The 23,452-nt window shown below is 43.0% G+C and overlaps 1 protein-coding gene across 1 annotated transcript; it reads right to left on the bottom strand.

Moving 5' to 3' along the window:
* Positions 1–1,918: 1,918 nt before the first annotated feature.
* On the bottom strand, positions 1,919–21,296 carry LOC116313536 (protein NLRC3-like). The gene is given in 15 exon segments (XM_039608989.1): positions 1,919–3,749; positions 4,078–4,124; positions 4,267–4,440; positions 5,150–5,323; positions 5,411–7,214; positions 7,447–7,648; positions 7,800–7,860; positions 9,491–9,598; positions 10,043–10,150; positions 10,307–10,426; positions 10,961–11,032; positions 19,447–19,530; positions 20,364–20,488; positions 20,690–20,831; positions 21,171–21,296. Coding segments are annotated over 11 exon segments (3,387 nt in total). The 5' UTR covers positions 11,008–11,032; positions 19,447–19,530; positions 20,364–20,488; positions 20,690–20,831; positions 21,171–21,296; the 3' UTR covers positions 1,919–3,207.
* Between the last annotated feature and the right edge of the window lie 2,156 nt (positions 21,297–23,452).

The raw sequence follows: 23,452 nt of genomic DNA, 5'->3' as shown, positions 1-23,452 counted from the left end.
GCGTGTCTCCTGTGTTTACTTTCTCTCTTGTTTTACAGGTCAGTAATGTGGTCAAAGACATAAATAAATGCACAGCTGGGCACTGTGATTCTTAGTCTTTCATGACATAAGACAGGTCTGTGATATGTGATGTATTACACTGTCGCCATGTGAGCTACTTTAGCTCTGTGGAATATAATAGCTAGGCTGTATGCCTGGGTAATGCTAGCAAGCTGTTGCAACTGCGCCTGTCTCCATATAATAATAAGAAGCGCCAATCTGGTTGGGTTTACTGTTCCTGATAAACTTGACAAATATTTTGTATAATATTTTTGTATAATATTTTGTATTTTGTATAAAGTGTTCTGAGCCGGCCTGAAGTCATGTGTAAACTTGCGGTTTCAATGTTAGAATCTAACTGGTCTAAAAAAGACATATAAAGTGAGAGAGCTAATAAGAGTACCGTATTTTTCGGCCCATAAGGCGCACCGGATTATAAGGCACATTAAACGCCTTACAATTTTTGCTTTGTAACTTTGCACTGTCCACTTTCTGCTGTAACAAAACAAATTTCCCACTTGTGGGACCAATAAAGGTTATCTTATATTATATTAATGACTAACCTCGTATTTATGCCTTTATGTCATGCTAACATAGCTGTGTCACTAGCAATCACATAGCACAGCATTATATACCAGCTAGCCCAACTTCAATAACCCTACAAATGTCACTGCTGTGCAGTTTTATGTTTTCATTTATGTTGGTAGTGATAGCAAGTACATTTTATCTTTTCCAGAAATGGCTCAGTCAGAACATGGTATATCATGTTTAGGTAACTAGCAAAACCAGCGAGATAACTTCCTGCTAACTTCCTGCTGAAGTCTACCTCTGTTAAATTTAATAAATTTTGTTTTCATGGATGCCTGGATGTTAAACTTAATTGTTACACCTAGTAAAGCAGCGACACTGATCATTTTATTAAAGAAGAAAGAATTTAGACAGTTTTTAATTTTCAGTGTTCCTCGGTGTTCGTTTGACTTTAGGACCTGAACAAAACAGAGTTTTGGACCCAGATTACTATGAGTCTGCGAAGGTCCTGACTACCGTCGTAATGCTCCGACAATCCATCAAGTGGAGCGGCTTCGTAGCTTACCAAAGTCGTACTAAAACATTTTTTGACAGATTTTTGAGCGCTGTGTACCACATGAAATCGGTTGGAGGGAGGTCAGTAAACACAACCAGAATTCATACATAAGGCGCACTGGATTATAAGACGCACTGATGATTTTTGAGAAAATTAAAGGATTTTAAGTGCGCCTTATAGTGCGGAAAATACAGTACGGCCAACAAAAATGCTGGCAAGGACAAGAAGTGCAGTAATGTTGAAGGTAGAGTTTCCTTTCTATGATAAGACACTACCATGATGGTGTGGATTATTTTCTTTATCTGTTTTATGGGAAAAGAGGTGTATTTGTCATTTGTTTCATTCAGTTCAACCTTTTGTTGTTTTATGCCTGTAGTGTGGGTTAATATTGAAATGTACTGGTGGAAAATTAGCCATTTCAGGGAACGAGCGGTTATGGTGAAATTGAGTTACAAAAAGAGTGGAGCAGATATGCTTGTGTTGTATGAATAAATTCTGGCAAGACTGACCAGGAGAACGGCAGCGTTTCTCCTGTGTTCACTTTCTCAACTGTTTTACAGTATTGTAATCTGGCTGTGCGCCTAACATAGCATTTACAAATATTAACATTGTTGTTATCAACATGATACATATGAGTACAGATTATTTATAAAGAAACACAATTTATTATATGTTAGCCTGTTGATTTATTCAATCCATGTGGGTAACTTTTTTGGAAATTTTACATTTTAAATAATGAATATATTTATTTGCAACCAGGTTAAAAATGTAATTTATTCAAATGGGTTTAAACTTCAAAAACGTTGAAATCTATGTTAAAATGTAAAGTAATAATTGTTAAAGTATTTTCCTTTTGCTTTTTTAAACTTATGAAAAAATGTGTTTCATAAGTTTAAAACAGCATTTACATTTTGTATGGATCATTTTTACAAGTATCCTGTTTTATTGTGAAGAGCTTTTGCATGAGGATGAATGTGGTTGTGATTGGTAGCTGAACTTAGATAACAAAGAGAGATAAAAGCATTTTTTTTTTAATTGAAATGAGGATGTATGGACTTCTTTTTGCAGACACGACCCATTGCATTGTGGGAGCTCCTGATTCTCCCCCTCCAGCATTTTTATTACAGACCCCTCCTCCATCTTCACATCTGTGTAAATCGCAGGAAACAGCAAACATTAAAACTACAACCTTCCATCTCCTGAGGATTGCATTGCAGAAGTATAAAGAAGAGTTATTCTTTTGCTGCAAAATCAATCATCCTTATCAGATACAACAGCACAGTTTGTTTGAAATCATTGAGTTTTTCTACAGGAACCACTGAGCTCTCATCACCCTGCTCACCCAGGGGATTTGGATGGAATGGGCACACCTAACCCTATCCCTAGCCCCATAGTTCTTGTGATGAAGAAAGATGGGTCTATACAGTTCTGTGTGGACTACTGTGTGGTAAATGAGCTTCTAGCTTTCCTTGACAATGTGTAGAGCAAACCTAATCATATGAACCTCTAGAAAGCTTAAAAATCAACCAAACATATCCAAAGTTTCAGGGCTGTGAACAAAATAATGCTGTAAACCTATGTAGATATTATATTAAACACATGTTTTACTTTACACATTGATTTGTTGTGAACAACAGAAATGTTACTAGAGGGAGAAATTTGTTGAAGCACACTTATTACTGATCACAGCTTGCTGTCTTTAACAGTCTCAATATTTTTCTTTCCTGTCTGTGGATTTCTCAAAAACATCTGTTCATCACCATTATTAACAGTCTGGTATGATAAGTAGTTTTGTTTGGAATTGCACATGGCTCGTATGCATCGTTTCACAGAACAGCATCATCAAGTGATAGTAAATTAGCCAGCAAAATGGTCTTTGATGAAAAATGCCCTTAAATTTTTAAATTTCAATAAAAGTAAGACTGAAGGCGAGGTCATTGTGTTCAGGCCCAGTGGTTATATCTGCTGTCCCTCTCTTGACCCTGGGCCCCCTGGAGTCATATTTTGAAACTAACACTGATTAATCTTGGTGTCAAACTGGGATGTTTATTGGTGAGCCTGATTTTAAAAACTTTGATTTTCAGTCAGCAGTCTGATTCTGTCACTGAACAAAGAGTGACTGAACCATCCCAGACTATAAACCCAGGATAGAGAAGTTGGGTAAATGTGATGGAGAAGGTGTGGAGGTGGATCAGAGTGTCGGAAGAGACTCTGTAGAAGGACAGAGTCCCAGCAGGACAGTCCACATACACAGCTACTCTGTTAGAGATAGAGGAGGAGGAGATGGATGTTTCTTTATCATTGTGCCAGACAGAGTAACCGTCATCAGAGCAGGTCAAACTCCAGGACTGATCATTCCCTCCAAACCTGGAAGCCCTGCTGTAGCCTTTCCTTGGGATCCCTCTGTGAATCACTGCTATGTTAACATTTCCTTCCCACTCAACTTCCCAGTAACAACGACCAGCCAGGCCATTTTTACACAGCACTTGGCAAAACATATCAAATCTCTCTGGGTGATCAGGATAAGGCTGCTGCTGCTGCTTCAGTACTTTCATCCTCCTGTTGTTGTTAAACAGTTTCAGGTTTTTGTGTGTGGTGTTCAGGTCCAATGTTAGCTCACAAGCAACTGGTGGAGGAAAGAGGAGAAAATGAAGAAACTGTTTATTGTTTTGTGTAACTGGTGACTTTAGCATACATTGATCTATGAGCAGAGTAGCTAATTAAAGGTTTCCAGAAAACATATGAAGATGTTAATTGATACCTTAGTTATAGATCAGATCCACTGTCAAACCTATTAATTAAACCTTAATCTATTAAACTTCTGTTTTCTTGACAGTAAATAAAATCAGTTGCACAAGTCAAAAATTCTGACTATCATTTATTTTCCAGAATACCCAGAAGATCTAATCCAAAAACTTTGAGAAAATACTGGAGATATAGCATGTGCCACTTACATTTCCTTAGACCAAGAGTTACCTTCCACTCTCCACCACTGTCCACCCTACAGGATGAAACACAAATGTTTATTTATCATGAATGAAACAGATTTATCTGGCCTTGTTGTTTTTATGCAATTGTAATTTTATGTCCATGATTATAATTTCAAGGGATTTTCTGGTTAAAGGTAAAATAGAGGGGGGTACCTGAGAATATCAAGCCTCCAATATGGATCCTCCAATCCTGCAAGCAGCAAATTCACTCCTGAGTCCTGCAGGCTGTTATTACGCAGATCCAGCTCTCTCACATAGGAGGGGTTTGAGCTCAGTGCTGAAGCTAGAGAAGCACAACCTTCCTCTGTGATTAGACAACCTGATAGCCTGCGCACACACACACACACACACACACACACACACACACACACACAGTTGTTCGATACAGTAAAGGGTTTTAGCTGTTGTTCAGACAAGCATAGTTTGACAGACAACTGAGCACAGAGAGGTCACAACAGCCTGGCTAGTAACCAGTCATTTAAGCTGGCAACAACAACAGACATTCAAATAACCATTAATTACAACATGAAAAGACAGCAATTTTTAATACAGGCCTTTAAATAGGCCCTGATTTCAGAAACTATTCCACTCAAACAAAAAAAAGTATCAGCAAAAAGAGACTTCAAACTGAGGCTACAACGGGCATGCAATTGGCCTTCTATAGCAATTTATGGCTACTGTCCATCTTCTAACTGGTATTTATAGTAGAATAACAACACCCTATGTAACAAAGCACAGCATCTAATCTTATTTTGCAATAACAATGAAAAATGACTTCAGTGGGCTCCAGTCAGAAGACTCCAGTCGAGAGTAGAAAACCTTTGAAATTCTGGAAATTCATACAGCATTAATATGTACACTACAAATCTGCAGCAAACATAATGCAGCGTCTTGGTGAAGAAAAGATTGTCACGTCAAACTTGCGCTAGTGACCTCAAAAGAGGCTCTGGTGTCAAAAAACTCAAAGTTAAGCTGAATTAATAGTTCCTTCTTTTTTTTTTTTCTTTTTTTCTTTTTCTTTTTTTTTTAATCTGACCTGAGAGATTCCAGCCTGCAGTGTGGACTCTTTACTCCAGCAGCCAACAGCTTCACCCCAGAATCCTTTAGGTTGTTGTTACTCAGGTCCAGTTCTCTCAGCCTACATGACTGAGAGCTGAGAACTGAGGACAGAGCTTCACAACTGTTCTCTGTCAAATTACAGTCACACAGCCTGCAAGACAATCCATTACTTTCAATATCCATTTACTAGTAAATTAAGGAATTTTTTTCCTAAAAATAACATTATTAATTGACTCACAGAGCTTTGTTGGAGGCTTTGACCATTGGCAGCAGCCTCAGAAGAGCCTCCTCTGATGCAGAGTATTTCTTCAGGTCAAACACATCCAGATCTTTTTCTGATGACAGTAAGATGAAGACCAGAGCTGACCACTGAGCAGAAGACAGTTTATCTGTGGACAGACGTCCTAAAACCAGAGAGTTTTGGATGTCCTTCATTAAAGAACGATCATTCAGTTCAATCAGACAGTGGAACAGATTGATGCTTTTCTCTGTAGACAGATTTCCTCCGATCTTCTTGGTGATAAATTCAACAGTTTTATGTCTGGTTGATGGGTTACTTCCTGTCTGTGTCAGAAGGCCTTGTAGGAGAGTCTGATTGGTCTGCAGTGAAAGACCCAGGAGAAAGCGGAGAAACAAGTCCAGGTGTCCATTTGGACTCTCCAAGGCCTTATCCACAGCACTCTGGTAAAGATGTTTCAGCTTAGGTATGTCTTTAAATACATTGATATTGTTGAAATTTGCTTGTTGATCTTCCAGCAGGTTGACTCCAGAGTTGATGAAGGTCAGATGGACATGAAGAGCAGCCAGAAACTCCTGAACACTCAGATGGATGAAGCAGAACACCTTGTCCTGGTACAGTCCTCTCTCCTCTCTAAAAATCTGTGTGAACACTCCTGAGTACACTGAGGCTGCTCTGATATCGATACCACACTCTGTCAGGTCTGATTCATAGAAGATCAGGTTTCCTTTCTGCAACTGATCAAAAGCCAATTTTCCCAGAGACTCAATCATCATCCTGCTCTTCTTAATCCAAATTGGATCTGTTTCACGTTTTCCATCATATTTGACAATTGCCATTTTAGTTTAAACCACCAGGAAGTGGATGTACATCTCAGTCAGGGTCTTGGGCAGCGCTCCCCCCTCTCTGGTTTTCAGCACATCCTCCAGAACTGTAGCAGTGATCCAGCAGAAGACTGGGATGTGGCACATGATGTGGAGGCTTCGTGATGTCTTGATGTGGGAGATGATCCTGCTGGCCTGCTCCTCATCTCTGAATCTCTTCCTGAAGTACTCCTCCTTTTGTGGGTCAGTGAACCCTCTGGCCTCTGTCACCATGCCAACACAGTCAGGAGGGATCTGATTGGTTGCTGCAGGTCGTGTGGTTATCCAGAGGCGAGCAGAGGGAAGCAGTTTCCCCCTGATGAGGTTTATCAGCAGCACATCCACTGAGGTGGACTTTCTAGGGTCAGTTAGGATTGTAGTTTTGTGGAAGTCCAGAGGAAGTCGACACTCATCCAGACCATCAAAGATGAACACAACCTGGAAGTCTTCAAAGCTGCAGATTCCTACTTCTTTGGTTTCGGTAAAGAAGTGATGAACAAGTTCCACCAAGCTGAACTTTTCCTCTTTCAGCACATTCAGCTCTCTGAAAGTGAATGGAAATATGAACTGGATGTCCCGGTTGGCTTTGTCTTCAGCCCAGTCCAGGGTGTATTTCTGTGTTAAGACTGTTTTCCCAATGCCAGCCACTCCCTTTGTCAGCACTGTTCTGATTGGTTCATCTCTTCCAGGTGAGGCTTTAAAGATGTCTTCTTGTCTGATTGGTGTTTCTGGTCTGTCTGGTTTCCTGGATGCTGTTTCAATCTGTCTGACCTCATGTTCATCATTGACCTCTGCAGTCCCTCCCTCTGTGATGTAGAGCTCTGTGTAGATCTGATTCAGAAGGGTTGGGTTTCCTGCTTTAGCGATCCCCTCAAACACACACTGGAACTTCTTCTTCAACTTGGATTTTAGTTTACGTTTGCCAACTTCAGCATGAGTTCCTGCATGAAGAGCAATGATGTATGCATATATTTATATGTGTATATTTACAATGTAAATATTTAATTTAATAAACCCAAACAGACACCTGTCTGCTTCATTCCCATGTGATAGCAATCTTGATATCCAAATATTTGTGAGTGAAAGAATTTGAGTTTTTTTTTCTTTCATTTATAAAATCCTATTGTAAATATAGACAAACTTTAAGTTACACAATAAAACAAAAAGTCTTACTGCTTTGAAGACGGTGAGCCAGCTCCTCCTCATTCATTCTCCTCAGAAAGTGTAGTGTGATCTTCAGAAATGCCTCCCTGCTGCTTCTCTTCTCTTTATCCTCATACATCACTGTCTCATCATCATCCAGCCTCTGACTCAGAAACCTCTGGAACTCCTTTAGCTCATTTTTCATAAATGTGACAATTTTTTTCTCAAGGAGCTGGAATAGAGAGATATAAACTTTATGTTGAACATGAGCTACCACTACCACTGAACTATGAATCTACCACTGTGCCACACTTTTAGTGCTATGACTGTTTACTATATGATTCTTGATTTAGTGTAGCAGTTGTGTGTTTCTTTTTACACACCATAAACACGGAGTCCAGGTGATTTTTGTGCTCAGATTGATCTGATGTGTCCTGGTTAATTCTGCAAATGAAAGATGTACAGAGAAGCAATTCTGTTGTCATGAATTCTCATAATGATCATTTCTTTATAAATCATTAGTTCAATAGTAAGGTTTTTTTTGTTAGTTTTTTAAAACTATTTTTAAACATTTAAAGAAATAGACATTTCAACAAAAAACAAAACTCAGTGAGGCATTAAAAAAATCATCAATCGTCCAGTTAACTAAATCCCAAAAGGTTGATTCTGTTCATCTGGACGTAGCGTTTTCAGTGGGAGAAACATTTTGTCACTCATCCAGGTGACTTCTTCAGTCTCAGCTGAAGTTTCAGTAGAGTGAGCTCTACGAAAGCCAGATTGGAATTTATCTTGAACAGCTTAAGCTGCTTAGCCACAACCTTTTCTAAAATCTTAGCATTGAATGGTAATTTTGAGAGAGGAGGAGTTTAAGAGCTGACACATAGATATAGACAAACAGGCACACACACAGACACAAACATGTACATTTCTATGTGTTTCCATGTTTGATGATGCATGATTATTTGAATATGTGTGCATGAGGGTGGGAGTACACATGCTCACACTCCCCAATGAACTCTATACTCCCGGTGTTCTGGGAATCCATCTTACCTAAAAAAAGATCCTACCCAATGTTTCGGCGCAGACGCAGCGCATGCACACAACACCAAACCCAAATTAACTTCTTTTTCTCTCACCCAGGTTATGGTACTTACAGTTATGGTTAGGGTTATAGTTAGAGGGTAGGGTTAGGTTTAGTCACAAGTCACCGGCAAATTATAATACGGAATATTGTGAGAGTAGGATGGTTTCTCACAACACTGGGTCCAGGCACCAGCACTCTTGAAGGGGCAATCTTCCCCCAGACCCAGGAGATGGTTCACTTTACTCTTGGGTGGAGATGAGCAGACTGCCCCCGGACAGTCCCAGACGGCCAGCTCCTCCTCCCAGCCCACGCCCCAGACAGTGAACAGAGAACATGGTTGTGAAGACCCCAAACCTTACTCCACCCACTGATATGTGGTGTTGATGCATGCTGTTTAAGGTCCATTTAAAACAGGGGAGGGGCATAGTGCCAACAACCCTCTGCCAGGGGTAGTTGGCGCCATGATATTGTTTACGTGATTATCAATCCAGGTCCAAAGTTGCTCTACTTTTTTAAATAGTTTGCCGTTATCTTTAGCCAAGTCGAAGATACGACTTTCAGCCTCTGTCAGACTCGTTTGGATTGCAGCTTCAGAGTTCTGGAGTTCTGTTGTGTTGGATTTAATCAGCGTGACATCAGCTGCAACACTGTACAGTGTCACCCTGATCTTCGCAATCTCAGCAAACAGGCCATTTTTTTATCTATTTTCCAACCTTCTTGGCTATCAAGGGTTAGCTTCTCCGAAAGCAACAGTTGACAGGAGCAACTGCACACTTCGTTCTTTTTGACTGGGTGCCATTTTTTGTCCCAGATTTATTTTAAATCTTTCCAGTTTGGTTAGAATCCTCACCAGGGTTGAGTGGTATAGTAGTAGGAGTTGTTTCAAAGCTTAATTGTCATTATATTATCGACGAGGGTTCAGAGCCATTTCCGGCATCTTGCCATATGATTTCTCAATAGTACAATATTATAACCCCTTTAAATGTTTACCTGTGATAAGCTGGGTCGTGTCCACAATAAGTAGGTTGATGCACAGAGTGGTCACTCTTCAAAGTTGTAAAGCTGGCTTCGGGAGAGTTCTCTGCCTGTGGATAAATCCTTGTAGAAATAAAATAGTGTTTCATTTGAAACTTATCTCCGTAACATTTTCTATGACAAGATAAAACCAAAATTATGAGTTAAACAAAGCTCAAAATCTTAGTAGAATTTTACTTTCCAGTATTAAAATTATTCATTTTGATGTAGCCAAACTTTGATATTAGGATTTTAGACCAAAGAGTAGATACAAAAAAAGGTGCTACAGTCTGCCTTAGCAAAATGGTCTGATGTAAATAAGTGAGAATAATTAACAGACCTAGAAGAAAACATCACCATTGGACTCACAATATTCATTCTCTTGAAGTTACACTTTAAATTAAAAACATGAAGCTGTAATCCTAGGGATTGTTGTGAGGTGTATTGTCAGTGAGACTGTTGTAATGCAATTGTATTGGTGTATTCATTTGGTAAATGAATGCATTTGCCTGAGTCTTATAATCTTACCAATCTGCTTTTAAATGGTGTCCAGCGTAAGTAGGTTCATACATTGACTCATCACTCTCCATGGGAACAGAGCTCAGTCCAGCAGAGTCTGGTCTCTGCTGCTGGATCCTAACAGCATGGAACATGATCATTGCTAACAGCATCATCTCACCTCATTTAAACTCAACTTTGCTCATTTTATCAGTTTTTTAGTAAGGGTAACATCCACATGCACAACAGTGCCATTTTCAAGAAATGGATTTCATTGAGTACTTTTTATCTTACCTTTGATCTGCCTTTAAATGTTCAACATCAAAATAAATGGGTTCATTTATGGATCGGTCACTCTTGATGGAAAAACAGTTTGTGTCAGACGATCCTGTTCTCTGATGATTCCTGATAGAACTGCCCAATAATTGAATAATTAACACTGTTGAATTCAAAGTTTTTGACATATGAAAAGGACAAAAACCATATAGTGAGACTTCTTTAGGATATTTTAGTATAATCAATGGATACTCTCTACAAGACTAAACTAAATAGAGTCATAATAAATGTATTAAAGTTCCGGATCAAAACTATTTCTAATATAAATGTTGGAAGGCAAAAAATAACTTTCTGAGCTTTATTTTGTTTTATCAAAAATCTTTTCTTTTATATTGAAATAAATATTTTGCCTATGTCGTGAATCTGTCCTTCTGTTGGCTAGAATTTCAAATTCTTGTTTATTTTTTTAGTCGTAATTTTTGCTTTTTGTTGGGTAATTAAATTATTCACTTCAATGTAATAATTAAAATGTTCTTAATGTTAATAAAAACAACAGACATACCTACTATATTGACACTGAGGTTAATAAACCTCAAGAATGTTTTTCCCAGCATTGTGTTCTCTAAATAAAGTCATAATGACACTAAAGCTGTAACTATTTGAAAACCTTACCTCTTCACAGACTTTGACTGCTCTGCATACTTTTGTTCAGACATCATTTGTAGTTTCTTAACGGACACAGAGCTGTTAAAATAATAAAGAAAATAACATCATTCACGAAATAATGTACGTTTTTTTTAATAATGGATTGCATTTATATAGCACTTTTCGAGACCTTCAAAGCGCTTTACAATTCCACTATTCATTCACTCTCACATTCACACACTGGTGGAGGCAAGCTACAGTTGTAGCCACAGCTGCCCTGAGGCAGACTGACAGAAGCGAGGCTGCCATATCGCGCCATCAGCCCCTCTGGCCAACACCAGTAGGCTGTAGGTGAAGTGTCTTGCCCAAGGACACAACGACCGAGACTGTGTCATCCAGGGAAGGATCGACTTTATTTTGAAGTTGTTTTGCTTGCATGTTTGCTGTGTTTTACTCTGTTCCAATGTGGAGTGTTTTTATTTTTTTGTATTGCATGTTTTGGTTATATTTTTGTGAAGTGTCTGTGAAGGTTCTCAGTCATCCAGGTCATCGTAGTCAAAGGAGTTTGCAAAGAAAAGCGTCTGGACTTCTTTAAGTTGCTTGAAGACGTTTCAACTCTCATCCGAGAAGCTTCTTCAGTTCTAAGGTCAAATGGCCGAGAGTCCCAGATTTAAACCCAGTGGGAGTATCCCCCCAAAGAGGGACAAAGGACCCCCTGGTGATCCTCTAATCACATGAGCCAAGGTGTGAAAACAGGTGTGGGACCTAATCAGCCAGGGTTTCGGGTGAGCTCATTGTGAAACCTGGCCCCACCTTGTCATGTGAATTCCTGAGGTCAGATGGCCCAGGATGTGAGTGGGCGTTAAGGCGTCTGGGGAGGGAACTCAAAACTGGATTATAGATGGCAGACAGTTGGTGTCGTAAACCACCGCCTCTGTTGGTGTTGGTGTAGGTTGGCGGGCCGTGATATACAGAGTGCTCAGTGACACATAAGAGGCTCGGGGAGGCTTGAGAGACCGAGGCAGGAAGATACAGCGCCAGCGACCAGGGATGCGGAGCGAGCGGTCCGACTGCTGCAGCAACAAGAGGCCAGATTACGTGTCTGCGGGGAATTAGAGGCGGCAAGGCGGGCTGGTGCCGATTGGCTGTTACAAAGAAGCGGCGGGCAGAGTTAAGAGCTCTGCCCACCCGGGGTAAGTCTTTTGACTTGTCCCCTTTAATGAATGATTGCTGCCTAAAAGAGTAGTGACTGCCGCCGCCTTTCTTTCTTTAGCGCACCGGGACGCAGAACGTGGAGAGGAAGGCGAGGACGCCGCCGGGTTTCCCTTCTGCACCGCTTCACTGGATTTTTTAATTCTTAGTGACCTCTATACCGTGGCGGACGCCACTGGACTTTTACTGTTGTGTTTTATTGATTTTTATTGTGTTGCCCCCTGGCCAGGGCTGTTTCAATTCATTTTATATTTTTAACTGTTAAATTATATGTTAGCCTTACAGTTTTTAATTCGTGTGCTTCCCCTTGGCTGCTCCACTGCTCCGTCCGTTTTGAGGAGGGTTTCCCTCTCTTTAATAACATTTGTGCTAAAAATCACCTTCGCTCTGTTACAACTGTCCGAGCCGGGGCTCGAACCAGCGACTTTCTGATTACAAGACGAACTACCAACTCTTGAGCCACGATCACCCCGGTCTAAGAAGGTTGGAAAGAAAAAAGCGTTTGGACTGTTTTAAGTTGCTTGAAGACGTTTCACCTCTCATCCGAGAAGCTTCTCCAGTTCTAGGCTCAAACGGTGTCCGAGTCCCAGATTTAAGCCCTTAAAGAAGTCTGGACACTTTTTTTCTTTCCAAGCTACTTAGACTACGATTACCTGGATGACTGAAAGCCTTCAAAGAGACATTTTTTTTTTTTTTTAGTTTTGGAAATGCTGCATTAATGTAGCTTAAATATAAACTGCACTGTGGAGGTAAGCATCAACGACACAGAGCTCTCAGTTCTCACTCCTTCTTTATTCGTCTCTCTATTAACTGCTCATATCCGCCACAAAACAGAGGAACACACTTCCTCAACACTGGGTGTGAGTGGAGCCCTCTAGTGGTCCACCACACATGCCCCCCCCGAACACCAAGCAGAACTAGTCCAGGACCCGGGGCTTAAGCAAACGGCCAGAACGGCTGAACCGGGGGGGTGGGGAACTGACAGAGGGCAACCCAGCCCGGAAGTGAGGCTGGCACTGGCGGTCAGAAAAAGCTGCAGGCGACTCGGACTCCGTTGATTGTGGGTCGCTCCTGGGGGAAAAAACAGAATCCATCAGCCCGGTGGCAGGTGGGCGGCCGCGGCGAGGGGCCTGGGCCGGAACCACCTGATCCTCATGCATAACATGTGCAGGCTTAAGTCTGTCAACCGAGACAACCTCCTGCCGACCGCCAAAGTCCAAAATGAAATGTTTGTTGCCTGGTTTAAGAACCCTGTATGGCCCGTCATATGGGGGACGCAGCGGAGTCCTATGGGCATCGTGCCTGACGAAAACAAAACGAGCAGAGTCCAACGAACTCGGAACAAAAGTGTCAGGCAGGCAGTGGTGCACAGGACCAGGAACAGGAAATGAGTCTCGTGGGGGGCGAAAAGGCAACAAAGAGGCATCAAAACATGGGGGAGGGCTCTCAGGCAAGAATTCCCCGGGGACCCGGAAGGGCTGGCCGAGAACCAGTTCAGCCGGGGAAACCCCGAGGTCTTCTTTAACCGCGCTACGCAATCCCAGCAAAACCCACGGAAGACGGTCGACCCAGTCGCCACCTGTCAAGGAAGCCCGGAGCGCAGCCTTAAGAGACCGGTGAAACCGTTCGCACATCCCGTTAGCTTGCAGGTGGTATGCTGTGGTGCGGTGGACCTTGACCCCCAGGCCGTCAGCCATGGCAGACCAAAGCTCAGAAACAAACTGGGGGCCCCTGTCCGAGGTAATGTCAGCAGGGGGACCGAAACGTGAAACCCACGTCGACAAAAATGCTCTGGCCACCGTCGCCGCTGTCGTGGACGCCAGGGTACCGCCCCGCCACCTGGTCGCGTGCGGTCCACCACAGTCAAAAGGTGCGTGAAACCCTGTGACTGCGGCAAGGGACCAACCAGGTCCACATGAACGTGATCGAAACGCCTACCGGGGATACGGAAAGGTTCGAGGGGTGCCTGTGTGTGCCGGTGGATTTTCGAGCGTTGGCATGGGATACAAACCGCCGCCCATTCTTTCACCGTCTTGCGAAGGCCCGGCCAAACGAACCTGGCGCTGACCAGCTTGACCGAGGCCTGGACGCCGGGATGAGAGAGGGCATGCACCGAGTCAAAAACACGACCGGTGGAAACGTCGCAAAGAAGGTGCGGACCGCCGTCCCACACCGGGGTGTCCTCCAGCACGAGGCCTGTTTTCGTTGACTGAAGGGCCAGGATGTCCGGGTCAGCACGTTGCTCGGCGGCCATGGCAGCATAGTCGATGCCGACATACACCGGAGAAACCAACACACGTGACAGACAGTCAGCGACGTGATTGGACTTACCAGCCACGTGCTGAATGTCTGTGCTAAACTCTGAAATGGCCGCCAACTGGCGCTGCTGGCGTGTGCTCCATGGGTCAGAGACCTTGGACATCGCAAACGTCAAAGGTTTGTGGTCAACGTATGCAGTAAAGTTGCGACCCTCGAGGAAAAAACGAAAATGTCGTGTGGCGAGGTGCAGGGCCAGCAACTCCCTGTCAAAAACACTGTACTTGCGTTCGGCATCCCGGAGCGTACGACTGAAAAAGGCGAGCGGTTGCCAGAGACCTGAAACCCGCTGTTCCAACACCCCACCCACTGCCACGTTGGACGCGTCGGTGGTCAACGCGATCTCCGCCGACGGAAGCGGGTGTGCCAGCAGGGCGGCGTCAGCCAGCGCAGACTTGGCTGCGGAAAACGCATGGATGCATTCCGGCAGCCAGTCAACCGGATCTTTGGCTGTTTTACCTTTTAAGGCAGCATAGAGTGGCTGTAGCAGGTGGGCAGCTCTGGGGAGAAAGCGGTTGTAAAAATTTATCATCCCCAAGAACTCCTGCAATGCTTTAACCGACGTGGGGCGCGGAAAAGCTGAAACGGCCTGGACTCTGTCGGGCAACGGAACCACACCTCCAGCGGAAATGCGGTGCCCGAGGAAATCCAGAACAGGCAACCCAAACTGGCACTTGGAAGGGTTGATGATCAGGCCGTGCGCTGCCAAACGCTGGAAAAGCTAGCGCAGATGGGACTCGTGCTGGCTCGCTGAGCAGCTGGCCACCAATATATCGTCCAGATAAACAAAAACGAACGGCAGCCCACGCAAAACTGAGTCCATCAGCCGCTGAAAGGTCTGGGCGGCACCTTTCAGGCCAAACGGCATGCGCAAAAACTCGAACAAGCCGAAGGGGGTAATGACAGCGGTCTTAGGAATGTCTTCGGTGCGCACGGGAACTTGGTGATACCCCCGCACCAAGTCAATTTTAGAAAAATCGACGCCCGGCGAGATTGGCAGAAAAATCCTGAATGTGGGGGATGGGGTAACGGTCATTCTCCGTGGCATTATTTAAACGGCGGAAATCTCCGCATGGCCGCCACCGACCGTCCGATTTGGGCACCATGTGAAGCGGAGGCCCATGCACTGTTCGAACGCTGTACAATGCCAAGGCGCCCATGGCTGCAAACTCTTCCCGAGCGACGGACAGTTTCGCGGGGTCGAGGCGGTGCGCGCAACACCGGGGCCCGACCGTGGAATATAATGCTCAACCCCATGCTTCGTTACCGTGCCAGAGAAATCAGGGACAGACAGTGATGGAAACTCTGAAAGCAAACGCTGAAAAGCATCCCCGGAGGTCACTACATTAGCCCGAATCAGGGGCTCGGCAACCCGAGTAAAACAGGGTAGCGAAGAAAACGAGAGAGCATCAATTAAACATCTGTTAGCAACATCGACAAGCAGTCCATGAGCGCACAGAAAATCAGCACCTAAAATAGGTACAGAGCTAGCGGCAACAACAAAGTTCCACTGGAAATCCCGCCATGAAAACAAACAGTCACCAACCTTTCCCCAAACGTTTTGATGGGAGAGCCATTAGCTGCCAGGAGCTGCGGCCCACAGTTCGCTGCTAGTCCGTCGGCAGCGGTAGGGGGAAGGAGGCTCTTCTGGGAGCCGGAGTCCACGAGAAAACGTCTCCCGGAGCGCGAGTCCTCTATGAAGAGCAGCCTTTCTGTATTGCCAGCGGTCGCGGCTGCTACGGCGTGCTGGCGGGTCCGCTTCCCTGGGCCGTGAAAGCGCAAGCGGCAGGCAGCGCGACGCTCTGTCGCCAAAACGCTGATGGTAGAAACAGATGCTCTTTCCGCGGTGCCGGCGTGTAGCAATCCCTGCCGTCAGCAAGGGGGCGGATGCCCCGGGGGAGGCAGGTGGAGGCGTGGAAGGCGCCGCCGGCGAGTCCGTAGACAGGGCGTGAACGTTGAAAGTGCGGCTAGCCAGGAGAATGCGATCCGCTTCTTCAGCCAGGGAGCGATAATCCTTCGCAGGCAGAAGCGGGGAGTTTGCGAGGACAGCTCTCACAGCGGCCGGTAGCTGGCGGAGGAAGAGGTGGGCGAAGAGGAATCCCCCGTCATCCGGCCCGAGCAACGATAGCATGTCCTCCATGAGCTCGAGCGCGGTACCGCCACCCAAGCCTGACAGGTTGAGGAGCTTTTCGGCTCGTTCAGCGTCGGAGAGGGCATAGCGCCGAAGAAGCAGCTCTTTAAGGGTGGCGTATTTCCCTTGGGCGGGTGGGTCCCGGAGGAGCGTCATCGCGCAACGGGTGGCCAGCGGGTCGAGCGAGGCCACTACATGGTGATACTTCATGTCGTCAGCCGAGATGCCGCGAAGGGCGAACTGAGCCTCCACGTGTACGAACCATGACGGGGGGTCATGGAGCCAAAAGTCCGGCAGTTTCAGCGCCACAGCGAACGTAGCTGAAACAGGAGGCGGAAGACCGGCGTCCGCTGATGCCTCCATAGCGGAGTCTGCGTTATCTGCGGCCCGTTGCATGCTCGAGTCAGGGGTCACCAATGTGGAGGTAAGCATCAACGACACAGAGCTCTCAGTTCTCACTCCTTCTTTATTCGTCTCTCTATTAACTGCTCATATCCGCCACAAAACAGAGGAACACACTTCCTCAACACTGGGTGTGAGTGGAGCCCTCTAGTGGTCCACCACAGCACTCTTTTTTTATTTTTTTTTATTTTTTTATTTTTTATTTTGTGTGACATGGTAGCTTACTAATATGGAACTGTCAGCTGACCTGCAATTCCCCTCTCCCCCTTTAAAACAAGAAATATAGGCCTTTGAAGTGTTTAACCTCCTAGGACCTGGCACCCACATATGTGGACATCACATTTTGGGTTATTTAGACCAAAATACTCAATTTTGCTCTACAAGGGCCTGATATCCATTTACGGGGACATTATACTGCTACAGTTCTATCAAAATTTTAAATGAATATCCTCATATGTGGCTCCGATTTCTCATAAAAACAAAAATAAGGTAAAAAAAAAAAAAAATCTGGTAATTCTTTGTTTTTACATTCATTGGGCCCCAATATGCCCAAATATCAAAGAGAAATTAAAAATGCATGCTGTGGAAGAGTTCGGGTTAATACAAAGATTACCAAAGATGTCACCATAACAACTTGAACTGTTAAATACGTGAAGGAAGAAGCCAGAGCCTGCTTAAAGAATCTTCTCGGTGTTTCTTTTCTATGTGTTTAATAGTTTACATACAGCATTTGGGAACAGATAAGAAGCTGATTATTAGTTTTCTGAAGAATTCGTGTCCGTATATAGAAAATGGAAAGATCGGAAGTCTATGTACGAAATATAATTTGGTAGTATTGCAGCTGAATCACAACAGAACTAAAACATAACCTTTGCAGCCAATGTGAATTAAGATTATAAAAGTTATCAGAAACACAACATCAGTCAAAAGACACTCCACAAAAAAGAAGGAAAATATTTCTGCAACATTTTATTTTTAATCTGGCCTGAAGTTAACACGGCATTCCACTGTGAAGACCACCTGTCAAATATGGTGCTGCTGTAATTAGGCTGCTTAGTGAGTGCTGAGCTGTGACATGGAGAAGAGTCATGGACAGTTAGAGATGGTCATCTCACCTCTGAGCTTTGGTCTGGCTCTCATGTTCCCCACACAGAGTGCTTTTAGAGGGAGGGACTCCCTCCTCTCTGTCGTCACACTGATCCATAGCCAGTGTTGGGAAGGTTACTTTTAAAATGTATTCCATTACAGAATACTGAATACATGCCCCAAAATGTATTCTGTAACGTATTCCGTTACGTTACTCAATGAGAGTAACGTATTCTGAATACTTTGGATTACTTAATATATTATCATGCTGTTTACAACTACGTGAATGTACTATTGCTGTGATTTATTACTGTTACTGAAGGTCCGCGGCTCCGAACCTTAGTAAAGGGACCTCTGGCTAATACAGTGGGCCCCGTGTCGGGCTGGTAGCCGAAAAATAGCTTTACTTTGTTGTCTGGGTCAACTTTGCTTGCCAGAGACAGAGAGAGGCGTTGAAAGGCTTCTCCAACGGAACTTATTTTTTCCGGAGGAAAACACGAACACAGTGTACAGTCGAGTCTTAATAGCTTACTTACAAATGGGCTCGTCAGGCACTCTTCTTGGCTGCAGTGGTTATTATTATATTTACATGCTTCCAGCTCCCGTTTCTGCTCGATGACAGCTCGGACTTTTCCTTTCTCTCCCTCCCTCGCTCACAGACACATAACGTGTATGGTAGTCCATTCTCCCTGCAGCACGGACTACACTGCCCATCAGGCTACATGCTTTAGAGCTATACCTGTAGCATTCTGCCTTTTAGCTTAGCACAACAACAACAACAAAAAAGCGCTCTCTCACCCAGGAAACACGCAGAGAGAGAGCACGTCACCCTGTAACCATGGCAACCGTAACGCTGCCGCCTGGAACAACAGAACACAGCTGTCAAACAAACCCAAACAGTCCTGACCCGCGACAATATGAAACAGGAAAGTACCGCCGTGTAATCCATTTATTTCAACAAAGTAACTGTATTCTGAATACCACCTTTTTAAACGGTAACTGTAACGGAATACAGTTACTCATATTTTGTATTCTGAATACGTAACGGCGGTACATGTATTCCGTTACTCCCCAACACTGATCCATAGCAGAGCCCACACCTTCACACAGACACAGCAACACACTCAGTCAACACAACATTTATGGACAGATTATTTTAAACTCCAAGAGTGTTACTAATGCCATCTTTATTAGAATAGATAAAGAAAATTCTCTTTGTACGAGAAAGACAATTTTAATCTCATCGCACCCTTAATGTTTTTTTGCATTTCCCTCAATAAACAAATGTTTTCTTGAATCTCATCAAATGAAATAACACCAAATATGTTTTTAACAGTTTAGAGACTGATGAAGAGAAATGACTCACCAGGTGAATTCAGCTCCACATTCAGTCGCACCGCCGTTTTACCTTCACCTGCACGATACGCTGCTCATTCCCCTTCTGAGGAATCTTCACAGTGAAACATGAGAAACAAAGTTGAACTACCCCACCCACAGGACACAAAGGTGACGTTGTCATGTCATGTAAAGTTAATCGATTATAAATACCTGAATTAATGAATTTTCTTTTATGGCTAAATAATAGAAAATGTAACCACATTAAACTAACACAAAGACAAGCAGGTTAAACTACAGGACATTACTGTAAACCAAAACACAGCATAATGGGGCTTGTTTCCTTCCTCGTAATGAATAATGAAAATCAGCTGACCTCCTGCAGCACAAAGGTCATGATCATGGTGCTCTTATTGTGTTATGTTTAATGTAATTGCTCTCTGTGCTTTTTGATTATGTTATTAGCACAAAGTTGAATTATTTTATGGTTTAGTAAAAAGATTATTGATCTCTGAACATTGAACGCTGAGACTGAAGGACTGAAAGAATGAGAAACGTGATTGGAGACTCTAAGTATAATTTTGAAGTTTCTTTGCAGATTAAATATTTCAATTAATATTAGACTTTCTTCAGCAAACATCCTTATTCAGTATCACATGAATGATGATGTCTAACACACTGAAAGACTGTGCAAAGACCTCTTACTGTAACATGTTTATGATCTTTTATAAGCTGTAAATTCCAAAATAATGAATCTGTTCCTGGATGCTCCTCAGGAAACTGATTCAAAACATGCTTCACTAAAAACAAAAAGTTCACTGCCAGTGAAGATGTGTTGAAATTGAATCAGGTGGATTTTTTTTGTTGTTTTTAAACAACCACTTAAAGCAGGAACAAGAAAGAATCCATTGTCACAAGAGTCATGTGATGAAATCACACTGAATTTACCTGTTGAAGATGGACTGAAAACCTGGGCTGTTTCAGTTAACAGTTTGGCTGTTAAATGATGCTGATATTGATATTTTGGTGGCTATTTAATTCTGTTTTTGCTGTTAGTTATTCATCCTCATGTTCTGGGGAAACAAAACAGTTTTCATTTTATGAGGCGTTTTAAATAGTTAATCTTGAAAGCACAAATGCAATCATGCAAATTCACACAGACACAAAACCGAGCTAAACACAGGCCAGTATCGCTATTTGTCATCTTTTTACAAAGCCAGTACCAGCCCATACTTATGTTTTGATGAAAATATTGACACCCTAAACTTACGCACGTGTAAAACAGTTGTAGGGTCACCACCTCCACGTCAAAGTACTCAGCAGGCTGGATCATAAAAGGTCTCAGGTACCTCCACAGGTACAGAGGTTTACATCTTGTAAAAACGTTACTAAAATGTGACATAAACAGGAGTCTAACTGCAGTGGAAGCAAAGTAGAATTTTTAAATCCAAGAAATCTGAACCCCAAAAAAACATCTGAGGAAGTGCTGCAGAATTAGATGAGCAATAAGACAAAAAAGAATTAATTCACAAACTAAACCACTAAAGAGACCAAAAAGAGAACATCTGTAATGGTTTAATTATTTGACTCCTCGCTTGGTTTTTGTAATGTTCAAAAACAATTTTAGAGGTTCCACCTGAACATAACAATAAGACTCAACAAAATAACACAATATATTTCTACTAGCTCAACTATTATGAGAGCTGTTTAATAGCAACACCCATTCACACCAAAATGACTTAAGATTAGGTTTACCTTTGGATGGTGGAAATAAGAGAAAGTGAACTTATTCATCCAACTATGAGACTGACCAGAGAGGATAAGCATGTAGCTCACACACTTCAAAGTTTTTAAGTGTGTTAGCTCTTATACTCTACAATTCCAGGCGCTGTCTCAAGGAAGTGTGATAACTGAGCTGCACTAACAGTCACATGATGACCCTTGAACTCATTAAAGTCATTAAACATCAACTCTAAAAGTCTTTATGTGTCAGATTATAACTCTGACCAGAGCTTGTGCTCTGAGAGTCAGCACACATTTCCTTTCCAGTAAAAGAGACTCACTGTACCAGCTGTTCTCCTTTATCCCACTGGTCATCCTGCTGAAGGCACGTGGTTAACTTAACTGAAGTTTTAAAAAAGTTATAGGGAAAAAAAATTTCCATCAGACTTGCCAACAGGGTGGTTTATGATAATGATGCATCAAACCTGTTTCCTCAGCTAAACTCCTACTGTGTTCACTGGAGCATTTGTATTTTAATATTTTGTCTTTTTTTTTATTTACAGAAGGAAGTCACTAAAAATATTAAGTGGTCTTTTGTTTGCACTAGTAATGTGCAGCACATGTTTAGCTCTGTTTATAACAACTCATACTCCCCATCAGCTCCAACATAATAACCACACAAATAATATTATGAATATTACAATTAAATAAATTCAATTCAATTTTATTTATAGGGTGCTTATAAGGTGCTTAAGGTGCTTTATATTGTACGGTAGACCCTACAATAATACATACAGAGAAAAACCCAACAATCATATGACCCCCTATGAGCAAGCACTTTGGCGACAGTGGGAAGGAAAAACTCCCTTTTAACAGGAAGAAACCTCCGGCAGAACCAGGCTCAGGGAGGGGCGGGGCCATCTGCTGCGACCGGTTGGGGTGAAAGAAGAAAAAGAGGATAAAGACATGCTGTGGAAGAGAGACAGAGGTTAATAAGAGATATGATTCAATGCAGAGAGGTCTATTAACACATAGTGAGTGAGAAAGGCGACTGAAGAAGAAACACCCAGTGCCAGAGGTCCCTTTACTACGGTTCGGAGCCGCGGACCTGTTTTATATACGCGTGGAATAGTTTTCTATACGAGATCGCTGCAAAAAGTGCAGCCTTACCTAATGTCCACCTACTGTTACTCATTTATGTTAAGATTTAAATATCTAGTTGGGATTGGTATGACGAGTAGCATTGTTTTATTGAAAGAATCAGCATCACAGTCTGATCTTTATCTCTAAGCTCTTTATTGTAAAACATTTACAGACCTGAGCTCCATCAGTGCACCTGTCGATCCAACCTGCAGGTGTGTTGAGCTGCTGAGTAAACAAGTCCTGGTCCTGAGCTCAAACCCACTCTGAGGTCTGAGAGACTCTTTGTTCTCTGAAGTGTTCACATGTGTCTGTGTGGAGTTTTTAAATGAATCTCAAACCCAGAAACAGCTGTGAGACAGCATCACTCACAAATCTCAGCTGCTGCAGCGTGACATCTTTATGAGTGATGTTAAAAACAGATCAACCACAAAATCCAGATGTGATGGTGAAGAGCTGGTCCCTTCATCATAATCATTTGCTTTGTGGGAATACCTCAGATTTAGGACCCGTCATCATAAATAAAATGAGTCATGCACAGAAAATTCAGAGTTGTGTTTGCAACACAAAACAACACAGCGGACATTTCAGCTGCACTAACTGCAGGAGGGAAACAGTGCATGCGTCAGCCCAGAGGTCATCAATCAGGCTCACTGACCAATCACAGCTGACTAAAGATTCATCAGTGACGAAACTGAGAATGTATGAGAATAATAAGTGGATCAGATTATATGTCCAGTTTATGATTTGAGCACCGATAACATATAAAACCCAAAATCATCCCTTCATGAAATCGATGCTTGACATACACACATAAAAATATGAAAGCATTGAGCTGAAAGAAGAAAGAAACACGGATCATGTGAATCCATAAAAGCTGCTGCTCATCACAGCACACATCATGTGTTCAGCTCTGACACCATCCTTTAGCACCACTTGTACCTGTGCATGTACCCCGACCACCAGCAGAGAACTAGAAAGGATGGAGGTCTCTCTGATCTTTGCAGATCATCGAGTGATGACCTGCAGTTAACACTGGGGCAACGATTCTTGAGCTCTATCAATAATTAGCACGTCCAAATCTGAGGCCTCGACCACGGCCACGAGCTCTGGGTGCTGACAAAAAGCCCAGAGCTCTGAGCTGCTGTGTTATACACAACTATTATCAAGCTTTT

This window comes from Oreochromis aureus, linkage group 3 (genome assembly GCF_013358895.1).
Source record: "Oreochromis aureus strain Israel breed Guangdong linkage group 3, ZZ_aureus, whole genome shotgun sequence".
Taxonomy (NCBI): Eukaryota; Metazoa; Chordata; class Actinopteri; order Cichliformes; family Cichlidae; genus Oreochromis; species Oreochromis aureus.
The sequence above is the reverse complement of the archived record's forward strand: the minus strand, read 5'-3'. Positions and strand labels throughout refer to the sequence as shown.